The 22223-nt window shown below is 39.0% G+C and overlaps 1 protein-coding gene and 1 long non-coding RNA gene across 3 annotated transcripts; one reads left to right on the plus strand and one right to left on the minus strand.

The window, feature by feature from the left end:
* The first annotated feature begins 460 nt into the window (after positions 1–460).
* LOC118480320 lies at positions 461–2823 on the plus strand. Its single transcript, XR_004861872.1, has 3 exons — positions 461–638; positions 1823–1874; positions 2680–2823. It is a non-coding gene; the product is annotated as an uncharacterized LOC118480320 (long non-coding RNA).
* Positions 2824–19551: 16728 nt separating this feature from the next.
* LOC110868247 (1-Cys peroxiredoxin PER1) lies at positions 19552–20604 on the minus strand. 2 transcript variants are annotated; one of them, XM_022117371.2, is made up of 4 exons: positions 20457–20604; positions 20239–20387; positions 19999–20142; positions 19552–19924 (listed from the first exon to the last, which is right to left on the minus strand). In XM_022117371.2, the coding sequence occupies exons 1-4, from the start codon at positions 20572–20574 to the stop codon at positions 19679–19681; spliced, it is 657 nt and encodes a 218-aa protein (XP_021973063.1). In that variant the 5' UTR covers positions 20575–20604; the 3' UTR covers positions 19552–19678. The 2 variants fall into 2 exon arrangements, with proteins under 2 accessions (XP_021973063.1, XP_021973062.1); XM_022117370.2 differs by having other exon boundaries at positions 19562–19924; positions 19999–20145.
* Positions 20605–22223: the final 1619 nt, after the last annotated feature.

Raw genomic sequence — 22223 nt, forward strand, 5'->3', positions numbered from 1 at the left:
GCGAACACTCCGGAACTGTGACGTAAGCCAAACATACCCTAAATATCCGTTACATAACTTAGAAATAAGTTTCGAAGGATTCGGTATGGCGAAAACATATTTATTTGAACTAAAGAACTAATTACGACAAAACTGCGAAACGAACGTTGGTGGCTGCCCGAATAATATTTAATCCCACAAATATTCTGTTATGATTAAAATTTTATTTTAATCAGGTTCGTGTTGAAAAATAAATTAAAACGCTTAAAAACGTTATTTTTCAAGTTTAAGCGCGTACCGTGTGTTCCTACGCGACACAGTTCTTACACTGCAAAACGCAGACAACGCAGCAAACCCAGGAATATGCCAGGAATATGCCAGGAATATGCCAGGAATATGCTAGGAATATGCTATATGGAAAGTCTATAAATACCACCATTCCATCACTCCATCTTCACTTCCCTCTCTCCCTCCCAAAACCGTCCCCATCTCTCCCTCTCTCTATCTTAATCTTCTTCATATCTTCAAGTCTTGTTCTTGAAGATTCAACACCCTTTCTAGTAAACTTCAAGTTAGTGTGAAGATCTAAGGGTGTTCCCAAGGTGTTGTCAAGTGAATACAAGCTTCCTATCATCCCACAACCTACTTGAATCTTGAAGGTATAACACTTATGTTTAAATCATACCATTGATTCATAGTTGTTCTTAGATGATTTAAAGTTTCTCTTGAATCTTGGGATTTTCACTAAACTTGAAATCTAAAAATGAAATGGGTCTTGGTTACAAAAAATATGGTGGTGTATATATACATGTATAACCATACATATACGTATATATATGTGTGTGTGTGTATGAGTTTTGAGTTTGGTTGTTGTTAAATACTCGTTTATATTGTTGCTTGTTCTTAAATAATGGAAAAAAATGCAAGTATTTGGTGATTCATGTATGATATGTTCGATGACCAAGTACATCAGCAAATAACATAAATAAATCTCATATTTGATGCATCTGAACCCATATAAAATGTGATGCTATGTTAGTGTGCTTTAGGCACTTGTACACGAAGATACATGTGGGTTTAAAGCTCAAGAAATGATAAAAAGGGGTTGTTTGGCAAAAACTGTTTTAGATCAGGTTATAAACACTAAAAATAACTTTATTTGATGTATTATAATGGCATGAAACTTTGACATAAGGTTGGTAGCTTTACATGTTGTACATATAGCTTAAAAAACGGTAAAATATGCGAAATTTGCATGATCTAAATGCTGTATTTAAGACCTGCACTATCATGAGTAAAATCATTATTTTATTCAGTAAATAACATGGGTTATGTTAAAATTTTAAGTCGTTTCGATTAGGATGGTTCGGGTAACGTTTGATGCAAAACTATGCGGTAAAACGGTTAAAAATCGCCTTTTCAAAGGATTTTTATTAAACTGTTTTAGATCAGTAACCAAACTGATATTTTTAGTATAAAAATAAGTATTTTAACTTATATTAAGTTTACTTGGTGTTTGGTTAGTCATACGTGACTTCCGACGCTCAAAAAAAGTTACCGAAACGCTAAAATAAGTGTTTTTCGACATAACTATAATGGGTTGTTCATGAGAAAATTTTATATGTTACAATGTGCTATGTGTTTTATAATATGTGTATGATGACATGATAATACTTGACAAGATTATTTGTTTTACGCTTGAGTACATATACGCGAATATACCAAAATAATCAAAAATAATAACTTTTCAAGGAATCTCAAGGTTATGTGAAAATTCTAAGTATCGGAGAAACTTCGTCATTTTTATGAATTTTGTTTATTAAATCATTCTTATTTAATTTAGGACAAATAAATAATTTGAGGGATTGTGTTAGCATATAAAAACGCACCCAAAGGTGAGTACATAGTTCCCCTATTTTACTATTTTCAATTGTTTTGGGGTGATTCATATGTATCAAAACGATTTCGATGTTTTAACGATGGTTTCACAACGAGTAAGATGGTTTATATCAAACTAATAACGATTTCGATAATGTGAACGAGCTTGTTGGTTGTAATTACATAACTAATGACATTCATTAATTTCGGCCAAACCGACCAGTATTAGGTTATGGTACCATAGGATCCGACAAATCCCGTTATCAGACCGGACCCATGGTTATGTGTGGGTTAGGTGGGTAACGACCGAATCTGATGACTGTTAACTTACCCTTTGGAGGTTTGTTAATGCGAAAACGAGTTGAACAATAAACGAGTCACACAGGTTTGAATGTTATTAGCGAGACGACCAAAAGTAGTTTCACGATCTAAAACGAGAATGATTTAAACGACTAAAGAGATGTTTAACGAATTAAACGATCTGGGTAAACAATTGGAAGTGATGTCACACAAACGAGGTTTTCGAAACGATATAAACTATACGAATTTTATTACGAAAATGATTTACGATTTGGTTTACGAAAAACAAATGTTTTGGGTAAAGATTCATGGCTTCGAGGTTTACAAATTATAACCAAACTATTTTGATTCGGTTATTCATTTTACGATACAAACATTTTATAAAACAAGGTTTTCTAATGACAATTAACAAGGTTGCACAATTTATTCCAACGTATAAACGAGCCATGAATCTGACACTCTCACAAAACCTATGTACTCGCCAGCATTTCTTTGCTGACTTTGTTTTTACATATGTTTCAGGTGAAGTTGCTTAGTGTTGATTGTGAATAGGAAGCATGCTCACTTAGGACCGGACGAGGCCTTAGTGATTTAATAATGATATTAGTCTATGTTTGATTTGCTTGTTTAACTTTAAAACAATGTTTAATATTTAATGAAATGAAACTCTTCGTATCCATGGTTTGAAACAATAATTCTGTTACAACACTCCCTGGCGTTTCCGCCACGGTTTTTCGTTTTACGTGGTCGGGGTGTTACAGCGGGGAGTAGAGCTTGGTGGACAGTAGCTTGCACTGGGGCTTGACAGGGACCAAAACGACAGTTCGCAGTGAAATGACCGTAAAGGTTGTAGTGAGCGCAAAAATGACAGGCTAGACCCACTGGATGATGATACGAGCATGTCGGGCAGAGCGGGTGAGGGCCTGTGTATGCACGCTTCGCTGGCGGTGCATTGATCACTGGAGCTGAGCGGTGGTGCTGTTGCTGCTCAGCTGGTACAGCTTGTAGAGGAGCAGCAGTTGTTGCAGCAGCACAACTCTTGTTGTTGGAGCTGTTGTTGTTGTTCTTCTTCCTTCTTCTTGATGACTTGGAGGATTAAGCAGATGAGTCGGTGGGTGCTGCGGTGGTGGCTTGGTGCATTGACTTGGTATGTTTATCCCAAAAGCCAGACTTCACTCGCTTGTCATTGATCTTAGCGGCGAGTAGGTAAGTCTCTTCAATCGTTGCTGGCTTGGCGGCGTGAACAAAGTCGGCTACACAATCGGGCAGAGCTCGAATGTACTTCTTGATGGTTTGATCTGGGGTCTTGACCTGATCGGGACATATGATGCTAAGCTGCTTGAAGCGAGCAGTGAGAGCAGCGTTGTCTCCATCCTTCTGCTTGATGGTCCAAAACTCGTCCTCCAGCTTTTGGCGTTCATGAGGAGGGCAGAATTCGTCGATCATAATTGCATTCAACTCCTCCCATGTTAGCTCGTAAGCTGCATCATTTCCGCGCTTGTTTCGTTCGGCCGTCCACCAGTCTAGAGCACGGGACTGGAAGACGCCTGTTGCGTTGAGAGTGCGGAGATTTTCAGGACATCCGCTTTATCACAGAGTGTCTTCGACTGAGTCGAACCAGTGAAACATGGCGGTAGGGCCATCTTCTCCGGTGAACTCTTTGGGTCCGCATGCTTTGAACTGCTTGAAGCTGAAAGCAGCCTTGTTGGCATCTTTGGGAGCGTCTGTTTGCGATTCTTCAGACGACTTGCTGGCGTTCTCATAAATGTTGCTCACAGCCTTTGCTACGCTTTTGGCGACGATGGCGGCGAGACGCTTGTCTCTCTTCTCCTGACGAGTCAGGTGGTGTCGGGATCCAGACGACGACATGGTCTGCAACAGACATCGTCAGAGGACTCAACACAACGAAAGCGAATCTCACCTCACACGTCTAGACTACTAAAGCTTAGGAACACGTCGAAACACATATCACATAAACACATAAGCACATAACCACAGGTTCACGTAATCACAGAAGCACATAGGCACGTAGAGCACAGAGTCACATAAACACAGAAGCACACATAGGCATTTAATCACAGAGGCAGTTAGGCACGCAGTTCTCCTATAAGCACACAGAGTATTCTGACTGCCTCAAGATCCTATCATTCAAAGCTCGCGTGTCGTTCGTATATATTGGTCGCGTATACTATATCGAGTAGCATCATATAATCATGTAGCGTGTCGAATAGTATAGTATAACTGTATTTCGTAGCATAGTATCGTCTAGAACCATAGCAACTTGTCATCATATTGATATAGGATAGTGATACGAGTCGTGTGTGTTGATCGAAATGGCAGCAAAAATCGAATAATATCCAAAATATAAACACATAAACAGATAAAGCACACATAAACTCATAAAATCAATGAGTCATCAGAGTGACAACTGCCAACTCAAAAACTCAAAAATCGGGAACTGGATTGTCTGCGGCTACTAGACATCGCCTACCCAAAGCGATTCGACTATTCACATTAGACTTGTCGTCATATTTCGACTTTCAGGTTCGTGCTTCTGCCTCGATTCTTGGGCATTGAACACGCATTCCCTAGGTCATACTTGTGAGTTCAGGTCGTTAGAGTCCGTCGAAGCTTTGGTGAGATAAAAACATGTCCGGAATAAATTGCCAAGGTTAGGGTTTCACCCCTGACTTAGCAATTTCTTCCTTGTTTTCAGGAAACTTGAGGAAATTATTCATCAAAATATGGATTTCACTCCTGATTTGGTATAATTCTCCTCGTTTGTTATCGAAAGGAATGAGAAAATCATTGATAAATTGATAAAATCAACATTAGTCAGGCAATCTAGTCGGGAGTTTGCATCTTTCACACCTATTCCTGACCAAATCGCTTAACTTTAATTGAAAATTCGAGTGCAGTGATAGCGAATAATTGCAGAATAGAGCACATAAGCTTGGTCTATTGGTTCCTAACTATAGTCTAGGTCTCTATGACAGCGACCCGGACTAGGTCGTGTCTTACCTAATTCCCTATAGCTACGGCTCTGATACCAATCTGTCACACCCCAACCGATGGCGGAATCATCGGGGCATGGCACTGAGCGAAACAGATTGTTCAGAAGTTTCCATAACAACTATCTATATAATCCAGTTAATGATACGTCCCATACCGTATCCCGAATAAACAAATACATTATTACAGATAACATCTAAACAAGTAGTTCTGCTCCGACAACTCAGATTTAACATAAATAAATATTGTTCAATGCTTCTAAGACCCAGCCTGACAAGATCTACAGACAACTATGCCCTAGTTGCTTGTTCCTGACAGACAACTATTTGTTGGGGGCCTCTAAAGCTTTATTCTAGCTTCACTTCCCTAGCAAGCAAATATCTTAAACACCTGTCACATACGTTAAAATAAAGTCAATACATAAAATGTAAAGGTGAGCATACAAGTTTAATAATAGCATATAGAGTTCGAATAGTTTACGCATAACCAGCACGTACACAGAGGGAAATGATGCATGTTAATTATAGACATGGACCTATCGATACCAACGACTGCGGGTTGACTGTCCGAGACAGTTCGCAATACATGATTACCACCGTAATCCATGCAAGTAATTGTCCTTAACAACCCCCGTGTGAACGGGTGCTGAGTCCAAACTATAGTACTACGTTGCTAAGGCGGGTAGACAGCATTCCACGTGTAAACATAACAACAAGCATACATTTAGTCATGTAATACATGCAGTGGGTTAGCGTTCAAATAGTTTGAATAGTGTGTTCGATTGTAATTTTGATAAGTAACGTATGTAACACCCAAAAGTGCTAAAGCAAAAAGGGTTCGAGTATACTCACAGTGATTGATTATGGATTGAAGGGATCGCTGAGAGTAGGGTTAGCCTGAATAGTTCGATAGCACAATAATGAGTAACGCGGGAATGCTAACAAGTGTAAATGGATCGAATAGCCTGGCCGATCGAACGGCAGGTTCGATCGAACGGGCTGTTCGTTCGGCTTGAAAGTCTGTTTGAACAGTCCTGTTCGATCGGCCGGTAGGCTCGATCGGCTGGACCATTCGAGTGGATTGTTTCTTCCTCGGATGTGCTTGTGTATGATGGTTTGAACTTTTGAAGTTTTCGTTGTAGTATTTGAGAACACTGAAGTGTTCTTACCTTTGAGGTCGATCGATCGAACGGTCTGTTCGATCGGCCGGCTTAACCGATCGGTTAGGAACTTCAGAAATAGTTCTCAGCAGGATGTCACTCGATCGAACAGCCTGTTCGATCGGCTGGCATTCCATACTACGAACGAGTTGCAAATCGATTAAGTGTTGAAGCATAGTATCTCATGATCCGAAGAGTAATGTTTACAGATCGATTAGCATATTCGATCGAACATCACCTCGTCAATAGCATACTTCATGAAGTTTGAAAAGTGAAAAGTGTGGAACCATGTGCTAGCCGATCGGCTGGCCCGGCCGATCGGCTGGTGTGTCCGATCGGCTGGGCTGTTCGTTCGAACAGCCTAGCCGTTCGGCCAGCCTTTCTGACCTGGTCGGCCTTTCGTTTAACACTTGGCTGTTTGATTATTTGTCATGATTTTAAGGTATTTTGACAGCGAGTTAAACCGTAGAACGTGGGTTCTTACTTGCTTCACCGGTTCGGACAGGAATCACCCAAGTCCGGCTGGCGAACTGTTCGGAACGGTAGTTTGATGTTTAACCCGAAATCGGTGAACCTCGTAGATAGAATCCGAATCTTGAACCTCTTGACTGTTAGAATGATTAGTTAGTTGGTTCGAGTTTCGTTTCTATCGGTTTTAAGGTTTTGAGTATAAAAGAGTTGAAAGAAAGTTGGAAATCCTTCCATGAAAATGTTAAGATTCTTACAAATCCTAGTTGGTTTATGTGGAAATCGGTTAGATCTAAGCTATTCACGGTTGAATGAGGCCAAAGTATGATGTTCTTTAAGAACACCATGATGACATCACCCAAGAACACTTAGATCTTGATGATTTCACGGTTAGAAATCAAGTTTCGAAAGATAGAAAGGTGTAGAATCGTGTAATGATAAAAAAACGTACAAGAATTAGAGTGAAAACTTACCAGAGTTGAGAGGAATCTGAGAAAAGGTGAAGAATAAGGGCTGGTTCAGTCAGAGCTTTCCAAAAGTAGAAAGAGTGACAATGACAGGGCTATTTATAGTCTCCAAAAGAGGAAAGTGTCAGCCGATCGGCCAGGATCTCCGATCGAATGGCCTGCTCGATCGAACAGCCTGTTCGATCGGCTGGCCTGTTCGATCAGGATGCTTCCTGTTCGATCAGCGACCCTTTTCGAGTGTTTCGCGACGGTTTTCGATATTTCGATTTCGATGGACGATGATACGAATACGATAGAGTTCCTAGTCAAATTACTTTCAGTCCCAACCACTATATCTAACATACAATCATCTATAAGTCACGTTTCGATGTCGGTTTCGATTGTGTTTGATTGCTTTTCGAGTTTCGATTCGAGTTTCTATTGATTCGATTGAATACCACACAAAACATAAAGTAAACATGCACAAGTAACACATAAGGCACACACACACATATAGCAATACCAAAATTCGCATAATTCGAGGTTCGAGTTCGATGATTGATTTGATTACTCGATTGATTAACTTTATCGCATTGTTACTTCCTACTATTCACAGTCGTAAATCGGTCGCATTGATTAAACATTCGATCATTTTATTTAGACAACACTTACTCCACATAATACAAAAAGTAAAAAGAAACATTAACAGTCAAAGAAGTCAAAGTTGACTTGGACTTTGACTTTGACTTTGACATTCGAAAACACGGGGTGTTACACATCCAACCTGGTCATGCAATCCACTGCCCCTTTCTCCCCAGTGAAATCCCGGGGTTTGCAAGACACAAAGTATTTATATGTACAGGACTTGGCACGTGGTGCATCATCAAACACTATCTTCTTGGGTGGAACACTGTTTTGGTTTGAGGAGTGTCGATCATCATCTTTCTTTGACTCATTTTTCTTAGATGGTGGCTTGCTGTGAGCCTCAGAATGAGTCTTAGGCTTTGAATGCGGTGTAGATAGGGTTCTACTTTGAGTCCCGCTAGACTCATTATACTGCCGCTCTAAAGCCTTTGTAATAGCATTATCGACTAGTGCTTGCAGTTCTGCACCGGTCATCTGTATCCTAGCATTCTCGTGGTTTTCCACCGGATGACTATTCACCTCATCCGACCCAGCCATGTAGCTTCAATTTCTACATATAGAAATAATGGGCAAGGTTTTATTTAGAAGCTTTTACAGTATTTTATGATTTATTAACCATGGTTTTAACAACCATTTTTGTTAATTTGTTAATTATTTAAATTTTTCTCGGGACCTTTATTACAATCCTATAGTATAATTTAATAATAGCACAAAAGGGCATATTCATACAGACAAATTCAATTTATAAATCAAGACCTTTACAGAGTCAAGGTATTAAGGCTTTAATCAAAGTTCATTGCCTTTTTCTAGACAGGGAGTTATAGGCTACTACTGTCTTTAGTCCAAAGGACATTAGTTATAGCCCGTAGGCACTTCATCCTTAAGGGATGCTTATATAATTAAGGGAGTTTAAAATAACCCAATTAAAAGATGACCTATGTGATTTTATCGCATCACAGTTTGTCATGAATGTTAACATTCTTTTAGATGTTAACAAGAATTGGAATCTTTTGTGTAGGTTCTACCATCTTGGCCATGTCTGCAACGACATATAGACTAGGTTTTACCTTTAAGATTCTTTTAATATTTAACGCAGAACAATCCTAAATTGAGATGTTAATGTGGATCTGAATCTAATCATGGAACTACCATCTTGGCCCTGTCTTATGATGACACATGGCCAGGTCTTGTCCTCTTTAGATTTTACCATTTTAGTATAATGGTAGATCTTTTAAATAGGAATGTTATTTTCATTTATTTTATGTTTCATGTTCATGCACATAATTAATAACAAACAAAATGAAATTTTAAATTAAACCATCTCATTAATAATTTAAACATGTACAACTTTTGCCCTAAACGGGACTTCTACAAAATAACATGCCCTTGCAGGGGCGAAACAAATAAACATACCCACGCAGGGGTTAACAGAAAGACATGCCCACACAAGGGCAGAGTACCAAAAGACAAGCCCACGCAGGGGCTGAGTAATGAAACAAAAGTCCACGCAGGGACTTGATTACAACTAAATAAAATAAATAAACAAAGGTCTTTAATGACCCCTTCTTTTGGACTTCCCCTTGAGCAGGTCTGACAGACCCTTGAAGAAGCCTTGACGTTCCCTGCAGTCTTCCTGAACTTCCTGCTCAACTTGGTTCAACCTATCGAGAACCTCTTGTTGGCGTTCTGGTGGGATCAGCTGCGGCTGCGGCGGCTGCCGATACAGAGGTTGAGGAGGTGGCGGGTGCTGGTACACGTAAGGTGGGTACCCGGTGGTCCAAGGACCACCATAGGGCCCTTCAGGGTGACGAGCATTGTAGTCCCACGCCTCCTAGTACGGGTCCACATTGGCATAGTTGTAGCTGTTGTGGCCCGGTAGCTCGAACGAGTTATAGGCCGCGGAACCGGCATATGCAGGGATTGGGTTATCAAAACCCAATGGTGGCACCACAGGCGCAGAGTTTGCCTCCAAGACAGGGTTTGATGGTCCCCCCCATCTGTGGGTCTTCTTTTTGAAGTGGCAGATAGTGGCTGCCACTCGAGGGCTGAGGAGTGCTGATGCGGACTCCTCCTCGCACGTACATCCGCGCGTTTGATCTTCTCCGCCTCGGCGGTTCCGGAAGCGGCTGCTCCACTGGTGGTGGTGGTGGTGGCGGAGTGACTGCCACAAATCGGGAATCCTCGGAAGGATCCTGTTGCTGCTGGTACGGAAACGAGTGTTCAGAGGGTGCAAAATACCAGTCCCACTGGTTGAACCTCTCCTGGTAGCTATCCGGACCGCGGTAAGGCGATCTATGAAACGAGGACTCATCAGAGATCTCGATGGGATGGTTCGGGGTCCCGGTTGCTGGTTCGACGGGATCCGTGTCCTCGTCCATGTCGTTGTCACCCGAAAAGTGATCTTCGGGTCCTAGTGGGTTGAAACCCACGAGTTCTTGAATGTAATTAGCCGGGTTGAACCGGCTCTGAAAGGCGGGAGTGGGGTCGCCGAATGAATGGTGCGAGTTTGATCGCTATAGAGGTATGAAGGATGCTTGGGGGTTGTTGGGCTCGTTTTCAGACTGTGGCCCAAATGAGTGTAGGTAGCATGGTGAGGAGCTTAGGGAGACAGATCGCCTCCCGGGTTCAATATACGTCCTCCAGGGCTCCTGAGGACTTGTGCCCATAGTGATTGAGGGTGTACGCCGGTGAGAAGGCCCGGCTTCGTGGTCATGGCCCATCACTGGGGCCTTGCCTCTTCCTCCTCTGTGTCGTGGCGGCATCTTTGAACCTGTTAACATAAATGAAGATAACAAACAAGAATATATAACCAAAGACAAATATAAAACAAAAACAGAATTTGTCCTATGTTCTTTGTGTAGACTCGGAACTCGAGGAATGTGCAATTTGTGCACTGAGATTGAGCACAAAAGGCTAGTGTTTAATTCACTCAATGTTGGCTCTGATACCAACCTGTCATACCCCGATATTTCCACGTATTTCCGGTGGGCCCGGTGGGGAGCATCGTGACGTAGTTGATATCATCATAGTCAAACAACACAATATTTAAATGCACAGCGGAAGCAAAAGATAGATTTATTTCAACCAAATGAATTGTAATATTAAGTATCACAATAGTTGAAACAGATCCACAGGCGGATCAAAAGTAAAGAGGAAACATAGTTCAACAGACGTAATGCATCCAAGCTTGCGAGACTCGTATTGATGCTAAGGAGAGGCCGGCCTATTACGAGTAGTATCTGCACTTAACCTTTTTGGGAAAATACGTCAGTTTACACTGGAAAATACAATTTAACTGATTCATTTTGAAAATGTTTAAAATTGATTTAAATGCACATGGCACAAAAGATTTTTATAACTTGGGATAATTATTTGAATATAAACTTGTAAAAGATTTACATGTTTCTTATGCGTTCAGTAGCCCGGGTCTACACCGGGTTAAAGATCAATAGACACACCACATGATATAATCCCGCAGCAGTTTAACCCAAAACCGGTGATTATACCTTAATATTTATTTATGCACAACGGGTGTACGCCTACACCCGCATGCTTAGGTCGTGGCCATTTCGTAAAATGATGCCAAGGATATCCAGGACATGGTCATTAACCCCCCAAAGGCTTTAAGCAAACAAAACAATTTTAACGGGTCATTTCAATGCCCGACCACGCGGTATTTTATATACCGTACCCCAAGCAGTATAGGGAAAATAAGTTAAAAGTATTTACCTTTGCAAGTATAATTCACAATAAGCAAGTGCACGTAGCTTTTATCGGGTCTCCTATTCTGGAACGAAGGTTTATAATAACCTATTAGATTTCTAACGGGTCTTTAATTAAGCCTAAGCTTAGACCGGTTAGTTTTAAAGAAGATATGGTTCAATCGCATGAAAGGCGAAGAACGGTTTAGAATGTGGTTTTAACCCGACAAGCTTGCATGCTTGTTTAATATGGGTAACTTAAACACATTCTGGATTTTGAGACAAAAATGACATGGTTTGACCCGTTTTGGCTAATATATGTAAACTAGTCACATAAGCCGATCCGAACGCGAAGAGTGCGTAACGAGTAACCATATGAATCATATACAAGTTCCCTAAGTTAATATGCCTTAAATATATTGTGACATCAGTAAGATATCTCCTATTATGCCCAAAATGATTTTAAATCCAAACTATGCCCCGTAAGGGCATTTTGGTCATTTAAAAGGCTATAAAAGAGTTTAAATGGTAATCTGAGTTACAGGTCTGATTTATTTAGTACATATACTTAATTTAATAAGTTATAACAGTAGGGTGTCATATATATGTGAAATTTATTAATTATAACCATACTATGCACCGTAGGGGCATTTTGGTAATTTCACATAAGCCTAAAAGGTCAAAATTGGAAATCTGAGTTTAAAACTTTTGCTTACTGTTAAAACATAATAATTTACTGAATATATAAGTAGGTATCTAACCTTATATGTTTAAAATATTTTTATTACATACTATGCGTTAAAAACGCTTAAAAATGCGATTTGGAGCCATTTCCGGGTTTTTAAAAGAAAGCTGATATTTTTATAATTCCAGATGGCTCAAATAATTTATTTATCATATTAGATCAGTAGAAAAAGGTTTGGTATTTAAGGCATATTAACTTAGGGAAAGGGGTATTTAATGAGGCTCTCTCCACGTATTTGATGAAGCCCACAAGGGGCATATTAACTTGGGTTCCTTTGTTTGGTGGTTTGAGGAAGGTTATTTTTGATGAAGCCCACAAGTCGCGATACTCGATTCATCCAGGAGTGGATAAAATGTATCAAGGCCTCAAGGATTTTTATTGGTGGCCGAGAATGAAAGACGATGTTGCGGTATACGTTGGTAAATGTTTAACTTGCGCCAAAGTGAAAGCCGAATACCAGAAGCGTTCTGGTCTTCTGCGGCAACTTGAAATACCCAAATGGAAATGGGAACAGATTTCAATGGACTTCATAACGAAATTGCCAAGGACGCCCAAGGGCCACGATACGATTTGGGTGATAGTAGACCGTTTAACGAAATCTGCGCACTTTTTGCCAATCAGGGAAAAAGACAACACGAGTAAACTAGCTGAGATATATATGAGAGAAATTGTTGCATGACATGGAGTGCCTTTCTAAATCATCTCTGATAGAGATGGAAGATTCGTGTCAAGGATTTGGCAATCCTTTCAAGAAGCATTTGGTTCTCAGTTGAATCTAAGTACAACATTTCGCCCGCAAACAGACGGACGGAGTGAACGAACAATTCAGACATTAGAAGACATGTTGCGAGCTTGCGTAATGGATTTAGGTGGAAGTTGGGACACTCACCTACCATTGGTTGAATTTTCATACAATAACAGCTACCATGCAAGTATTCAAGCCGCACCGTTCGAAGCTCTCTATGGATGCAAATGTCGATCACCGATTCGTTGGGCTGACGCGGGTGATAGACAACTAGTTGGTCTGGAATTGGTCTAGGAAACGACAGACAAGATTGCACAGATCCGAGAGCGCATTAAAGCGACTCGCGATCGACAAAAGTGTTATGCGGACCGAAGAAGGAAACCTCTGGAATTTGAGGTGGGAGATATGGTTTTACTGAAGGTTTCACCCTGGAAGGGTGTGGCACGCTTTGGGAAGCGTGGGAAGTTGAATCCACGTTACATTGGCCCATACAGAATTCTGCAAAGGATTGGGCTTGTAGCATACAAGTTGGACCTACCTGCTGAACTTAATGGCGTTCATGATACATTCCATGTATCAAACCTGAAAAAAGAGTCCAACACAAGAAACAGTAGTCATTCCTGCTGACGAAGTTCATATCGACGAGACGCTCCACTTTATTGAAGAACCCGTCGAGGTTACTGATTGGAAGATTAACAAGACACATCGGAGTAGTGTCAAACTCGTCAAAGTTCGATGGAATGCACGACACGGCCCAGAATTCACGTGGGAACGTGAGGATCGTATGAAAGAGAAGTACCCACATTTATTCCCCAAGACCCCTGCAGCTAGAAGCAGAACCAAAAATTTCGGGACAAAATTTTCTTAACGGGGGAGAATGTGATAACCCTCACAATTACAGGTATCCGTACAATTAATTAATATTTAATTTGTGCTTAATGACTGTGCTTGATTTCAACTGACAATTTAAACTGCTTTATGATTTATGTATCATACATACACATGCATCACATTTCATACTTTCACTTCATTTATTTCACACAAACTCTAGTGACAAACTTGATGCACAAAGCACAGTTAGCACACTGAGCGGATAACCCAGAAAACATGTTGACAATGCCAGCACCTAGATAGACAATGTTTTTGAGGCCAGTGTGAGCCAGAGACAGGGTACTACACTAGTAGGGAGTGTAGGGAAGTGAGGACCATAAAACTGCGTCACCAGGTGATAGTTATAGTGCCGGGAAGTGCCTAAAACACACTCTAAATGCAGAATTCTGCACTTAATAACAAAATTCAGCATTTAATTATGCTAGTAATGTGCAAAAATATGGCAGAATGGCCCTGTATGCTTTCCTAAGTGTCGGGAATTAATTGTGACACAAAAAGTATTATAAAAGACACCTTACGGATTAATTAAGCACTTTAATGGAACAGTATCAAACCGAACAACCGGACATTACCCGGAACACCAAAATAATACTAGAAGCATTGTTTTCATTTTTCTAAGCTAGTTAGGGTCCCCTAACACCCTAACACACTATATATTACTTAACACTCATACGACACTAATTAAACACTTGGATTCCAACCAAACCACTAACAATCTAGTTGAAACCCAACAAGACACCCCCCCCCTTGGGACGGTTACATGGGGTCTCACACCCCTTGATTTTCTTTGATTATTTTAAGTGATATGCTTTGTACTTAAGGGGGCATTAGGACTAGTGGATAAAAGGATGTTGGGAGATTAGTTATTTAACCACTAGTTCATCATTCTTATCTTCACACTTCAAACAACACACCAAAAACTCTCCCTCTCTCCCTCTCTCCCTCTTGCTCGGCCGAGAGCACCACCACCATCATCATCATCTTCAAGTTTCATTTCATGCAATCTCTAGTGATCCAAAGGTGATAGAGTGCATATAACTAAGCTCGGTGTGTTCGGAAGTTGAAGGACCTCTCTTATCTTCTATTAACCACCACATTTCATCACTTGAACTCCCCTAGCCTTGAGCTAGTAGTAAGTCTCTTGAATCTTCATCTACTTCATGTTTTTGATGGTTAATAGTTAAAGTATGATGAAATCTCAAGAAACACTAAAGACCATAAACAAAGTCTTAAACATAAACTAACTTGGTGATGAAGTATTGTTAAAATGATTAAGAAATCATGATGTTCATGTGTTGTGATGCTTGTTGGTTATTGTTTACTCATGTTATTGAGATGGATCATCATATGGTCTTGCTAGATCATGATTAAAAACATGATCTAGCAAGATGAAAAAGCAAGAATGTTGTAGGATGATGGATCATCCACTCATAGACCATGAACTTGAATGAATGGATGGTTTCTTGAAAAAATAAAGATCAAAGTAGGTTATAATCATGTAGATCTAAAGATCCATGAGTGGTTTTTCAAAAGAACCAAGTGAAAAATATAAGTTTCATTAAAACTTGGATCTTATATAAACTGGTCACATTTTTGGTGGATAAACAAGTGTAGAAACACTTCTGCAATAAGAAAAGTTTACAAAGAAATATTTTTAGAAAATATGGTTGGAAGTTGTAAACACTTAAACTCTTTAAAAATAAAGTTTTTAAAGAACAAATCGCATTTTAAAAGGTAACAAGACTTACTAAGTATGCTAGTAAGTTACTACATACTTTTATAAATTTTCAAGTTCATGAGTTTATAGTTTATGCTTGTTTTTGGCAAGATTGGTAAGTAGGGGTTGTATATTGTTGATTGAGAATTGCTTGGATGAACTTTTAAAAGAAAATGATATGCTAAAAGCATGGACACCTCCATTTACAAAGGAAACTCTGGCGAAATTTTTCTAAAATCCAACACTTAGAAAATATTTTTCTAACAAGTGTTACAATTATGATTTTAACCTTGTTTTCAAAATAAACTTCGCCATGATTTTTATTACAAAAATACCATGTGCCGGATGTTGATTTTCGTAAATAAAATTTGATAAATATATATTTAGAATATATATTTTATACTAAAACTCTTGTGTGATTATTTGTTTATTTTGTGAACTAGTTACATTATTTTTAGGGTAAAATAATATAACTTATGAATACCATGAGAATTACAACTCTAGAGTAATACCAAAACTCTCACGGAATAAATATTTAAGTTACGCAATTGTTATTGCAATACGGAACGCTAAAACGTAACTTATGTAATAATTCAAGAAAATACTCTTACACGTACATTTTTGGCAAAATATTATTTTGGAAAATTTATGAAGTAAAATATAATATTTTTGGGAAAAATATATATATTTTGAATTATGATGTTTTAGACAAATAGTTTAAATATATTTTTCTAAGTGGGACTAAAATATATTTTTCGGAATTACAAATGTATATGTATAAATACCCCATCCTTGGGAAGGAAATACACATATAAAATACTTGAGAAGTGTGGATACGAAAATAGTTGTCTAACTATTATTCCTAAAAACAAAATTTAAGTTAAAATAATTATTATTATTTTAACAAAAAGTCACAAACTTGGTATAATATCAAAGTATCGCAACTCAAAACATTAAACCCTAAACCAAGGCACGACCCGTTCGTCTAATAAACATTAGTACGTTGTAGGTCGCCGGGTAGCTGATCAAGTTTGAGATTGACGTTACAAGAGACGCACTTCAGTGAGTTCATGTCCCCCTTTTCTCTTAACTGTTTCCAGTTTTATACTTCGGGGGTGAAATACATGCTACAATTATTACAGACATTTATTTACATGGTATGGTTAGCTTAGGGAGGGTTTTTACTACGCGATAATGTGAGTGGTGGGCATGACACTTAAGGCCATTAATCCTCATTGTAGGACCAAGGGACATGAGTGATAGATCTATTTGGGTGTAGCGAGCCCACACCCGTGAGGCCGGGGCGGCCCATAGTGGTGACTATGTCTTCATACCGGAGACAAATTTGCTAGGTTTGAGTCTTCCTGCACCATTTTCACACATACCATTGGCTTTGCAACCCATTGGTGATCAGTTTTTCCTTAATTGCTACATACAAGGAATTTTCATACTTACAGACGTATTTTTAAAGGTTTTACAAACTTACATACACATGAACTCGCTCAACTTTTGTTGATTTTTCAAATTACATGTATTTCAGGAAATTAGTGGATCTGGCGGAGTACGCGTTGTGTCAAGGCTGCGTAGTGAATAAAGATGTCATCCGAGTCGTCGAGTTTAGGAGGTGGATCCCTTTCCTGGACGGGATACAAAATTCTAAACTTGGGTTTTTATTTACGTGCTTTTGATGAGTCATTCTGAACTCTGTTAATCATGTCATGGTTGTAACTTACTTTATGTGTCAACATTTTCAAACAATGTCGTTGTGGTATTTTTTAACTTAATGAATGGATGAACATCTTGGGTTTTATCATATAGCATTGTTATGATTGTTGCTATGGTATTAAGAAGTCACACCAAAATAATCCACGCTTCCGCAAAAGCCAGGGTGTGACATTTTCTTTGGCAAGTGTGATTGTTTTTCACACTTTTAATCATGTAACACTCTTTCCCTGTGTGCATTGAACAAAATAGATAGAAAGGACACCCTGCTACACACTTGACTACTACACGACCTTCTTGTTTACTATCACTCTTTGTATGAAAAGATTCCTGCCATTAGACACAGCATATCTTCTAACTGTCTCCTTAAAGGAATCCCTTGAAGCAAACCTTGTCCCAACTTTCCAAACAAACTTCTTTCAGTTAGTGTGTGCACTTACACTAGGAGCAGTTTCTTTAAACTTTTTACCTCGAACATCATCTTCTTCACTATCACCTGGTGTAGCAATATCATCATCTGATTCTTCATAACTACTGTATCCCTCTACATGTGCACAACCTGCATCATTAGATTCATGCAAATTACCTTCTTTTTCATTAGGTTTGATACACTCTTCAAGTATCCTCTTTGTGGCTGCTTCTTCATCCTTGGTAGCTTGTTTAATTGCATCTTGTGACTGTTTCCATTCAAAATCTTCTCTGTCTGAATCTAAGCCAACCAATTCTTCCAAAACCTCATCCTCATCATCATCACAACTGGACTCTTCATTGTAATCACTGTCTTCATTGTCCTGTCTATCTTAATCAGCTTCTTTATCACTATCTTGACCAAAGACTTGTTCCTGTACAACCTTTTTACTGGTTCTTTCACAACCTCTTTAAGATTTGTTTCCTTATCTATATCAAATTCCCATGAAGCCTCGTGTACTAGTTCTTCCACAACCTGTTTAACACTTGGTTCTAGACCTGATGTACTTCCAGATCTAGGGACTTCAGGAGTTGTAAAACTTTTACCAGATGCCCTACCCACTTTCACATGTACTACTTTTTTTCTGGGCTTGGGTACTAGTTTTTTGGGTTGGGCTTGTCGTTTAATGGGCTGGGAACTGGACTGGGCCTGTGGTTTACTGGGTTGGGAACAGTAGTGGGTCTTATGTTCAGACATAATTGGGCTATGTTGAACGAACACTTCAATGATTGGTTCAGTCCAATTTTTAGCCTTCATTGCAAATTCCAACACATCTTTATCATCACGAAACAGTTTATAATCACCATTATCCGCATCCATCCTATACATATAAAAATCCCTACTTTCATACTGGTTGGTTTCCAGTGCATAATCAACTAGCTCAAAGCATGCGAGATGGTCAAAATCCATTACCAACAACTTAGAATTACCTCCAATATACTAAGGTTGATCAAAAGAGAAATCTAAACAACCACCGTTACCGAAGCATAGCATCTATACGATCCATAAGTTAAATCAGTGTGTAAAATCACAATGCAATCAACCCTAACATAAACCTTACCTCTTAGTTGTTTGAATTTTGCCTGCAATCGTCGATGATCAAAGAACTAGGGTTTGATCGCCAACATCGCAATGAACTGGGTTCGATGAAATGCAACTGATTAAAGAGGGAAAGGGGTATTTAATGAGGCTCTCTCCACGTATGCTTCCAAGTCATCATCTACGTGCCACATAGACTTAAAAAACTTACTAGTGACACCAAGTTATCGAGTAGAGGGTGATGAGAGCCAACTTGAAAGTTACGCATGGCATTGACCAATTTTGTCTAAGGTGATACAGTCCATACAATCCATTTCCCCCTTTTATTATTGTATACTCTCTTATAAGCTAGTTTTTTTAATTAGCATATTTTTCTAATCCAATAAAAACTTAATTTTTATTTATTAGTATAAATAAATTGAATAAAATGAATTGTTGAAAAAAAAGGGGGGAGGGGGGGGGGGGGGGGGGGGGGGGAGGAACCACGCTTCGCTTCCTTGATGGGAAGGTGGAATGGGTGGATGGTTTGAGTTTATGCGGATAGTACGAACTTGGGCATTAACCAAAGTGGGAACTTGAACATCTCAATCTGCCTAAAATCGAAGAGAATTTGCAACTTTGAGAGAACACACAATGTGAGCAGATATGAGGCAATATTTCCATTAGACATAACTTTAGTTGATATAAGTAATAAAGTCAAACGTATGCATGCATAGAAAGTTTGTTATTCATATTATTATTATTATATTGAAGGTAGCTAGGTCTAAACACTAGTAAAACGAAGATAGTCCTTGTTGGATGGGAGATCAACTGTCTGAAAGCCCTTGGGAAACATTTTCCTGGCCTCATCGTTGGAGACGCTGGGAGCGATGACAACTGGTTCACCCTCCTTCCAGTTGACCGGAGTGGCTATTTTGTGCTGGGAAGCCTTGATCAAGGAGTCCAGCGCCCTCACCACCTCGTCCATGTTCCTTCCCGTGCTCGCAGGATACAGGAAGCTCAACTTTATCTACACAACACGATCCATTCATCAACATATATATTTATATATATACACACTTTTCAAACAATATCATATAGTACCTTTTTGTCGGGGCCAACAATGTGCAGAGCACGAGAGGGGAGGTTCTGTCCAGAAGCATCTTTCTCATCAGGATCCACCATGTTGAGCTGCTTGATGATCTCCCGGTTGGGATCAGCAGCGATCGGGTACGTCACCTTCTTTCCCTTCTGCACCAACATCACAATAGTATTAACAGGTAGGTTTTGATTGATGAGTATACATATACATATACATATACATATACATATACATATACATACGTTATAGGCTTCAATATCTTTGATCCACTCCTTGTGAGACTGGACATCATCACAGGATAACCCCAACAGCTTCACACCCCTCTGGGCAAACTTGTCAGCGTATGCCGCCATCGCCCCCAGCTCGGTCGTGCAAACAGGCGTGAAGTCACCTGCACTATTTTCAACTTGAAAAATATATGATATGAATTGTTATTTCAAAGGGAAAGGAAAAGACGAACCAGGGTGAGAGAAGATGATGGTGAATGAGTCGCCAACATAGTCATGCAGATTGATCTTGCCATGAGTGGTGTCAACTTGGAGGTTGGGGAGGGAGTCTCCGATGGTTAGGCCAGGCATTTTGTTAACTTATTGTTGTTGACGAGAAATGGAAATATAAAGGGGGTTTGGGGTGGGGATACGTGGCGTCATGGACAACGTGGCTGCTGGATATCAAGCCACTTCTCCGCCTGCCACCTCCACGTCTTTACTCGCGTTTAACTTTCCCCATTGCCCGAACTAAATTAATCTATGTGTTTTGATATGATAACTAGTGGGCTTTCTCCACGCTTCGAATTTTGTTTGATATCGGTTTGGTTAATTACAGTATCAATATGATATCGGCACTTAATATAGCAATTAAACATGTTTTATATTGATTGAAACTCATAAAAACGAATATCGGTATTAGAGTTGTTTGGTTGGTATCGGTTCGGCTTGTTACCGTCGATATCGTACCAACACGTAATATAGCTTACAATACTAAAAATACTTTGTTGCAAATACAACTATATGTTCAACGAATTTTATATCGGCACATCAAGGAAAACCATAAAAATGAATAGTACCGACGTGGCGATAAAAAATCAACTATATTTGACTTAATCGAATGGAACTTTTATGGAATCTTAGATAATAATAATAATAATCAGGTAAATTGGAAAATAATAATCCTATCTTTCTGAAATTGGCTGATAATAACCCAAGTCAGTTATTAGCCAATAATAATCCGACCTCGTCCAACTTTTTTGTAAAATAGTCTGCCGTTAAAATAAGCTTAACGGAGTTAAGTGTTTTTCCGAATTACAAAACGATGTTTTAGGTCTTTTAATCAGAACGAGGATACGAGTCGATTGATGTAAAACTTACGTCGAAATTGTGTTCGAAATGGCTTGAATTTTGTTAATTGTAAGTTAAACACCCGAATTGAAGCACCGTTTTCGTGGGTTGGGGGCAGTATTTCGAGGTAAGTTTTACATCAATCGACTCGTATCCTTGTTCTGATCAAAAGCCCTAAAACATCGGTTTGTAATTCGGAAAAACACTTAACTCCGTTAAGTTATTTTAACGGCAGACTATTTTACAAAAAATTTGGACGAGGTCGGATTATTATTGGCTAATAACTGACTTGGGATTATTATTGGCAAATTTCAGAAATATGATATTATTATTTTTCAATTTAATAATAATAATAATAATAATAATAATAATAATAATAATAATAATAATAATAATAATAATAATAATAATAATAATAATAATAATAATAAGCACACAACAGCGGTATATTCAAAATTTTATCAAATGTTAAATTATAATTATAATAATAAATAAACGAAAAGGCTAATCAGCGTAGAAAATTATATACTGAAACCATAAAAACAAATACGGTACCAGATAACCCGACCTAACATATCTTGCATGAGATTCTCACCCAGACTTTCAATAATTTTGTTGAGTGACAAAGAATTTCAATTGATTATCTGTCGGCAACCCATCGATAAAAATACCATAAGGTCAATCAAACTTATCTTATCATTTGTTGGTGCGGCCTATCTCGATGGATAATATTGTCTATATAAAGCAACGTAAAAGTTCCAAAAATGCCAACACAACATCAACCATTCAAACTGATAATCAAAAAATGGGTCATGTGCTTTTGATACCTATAAGAGTTTGTTTCCTTTTTCTCCTCCCCAGACCTCCATATATTTAACATATGTATCATA

This window comes from Helianthus annuus, chromosome 7 (genome assembly GCF_002127325.2).
Source record: "Helianthus annuus cultivar XRQ/B chromosome 7, HanXRQr2.0-SUNRISE, whole genome shotgun sequence".
NCBI classification, from domain to species: domain Eukaryota; kingdom Viridiplantae; phylum Streptophyta; class Magnoliopsida; order Asterales; family Asteraceae; genus Helianthus; species Helianthus annuus.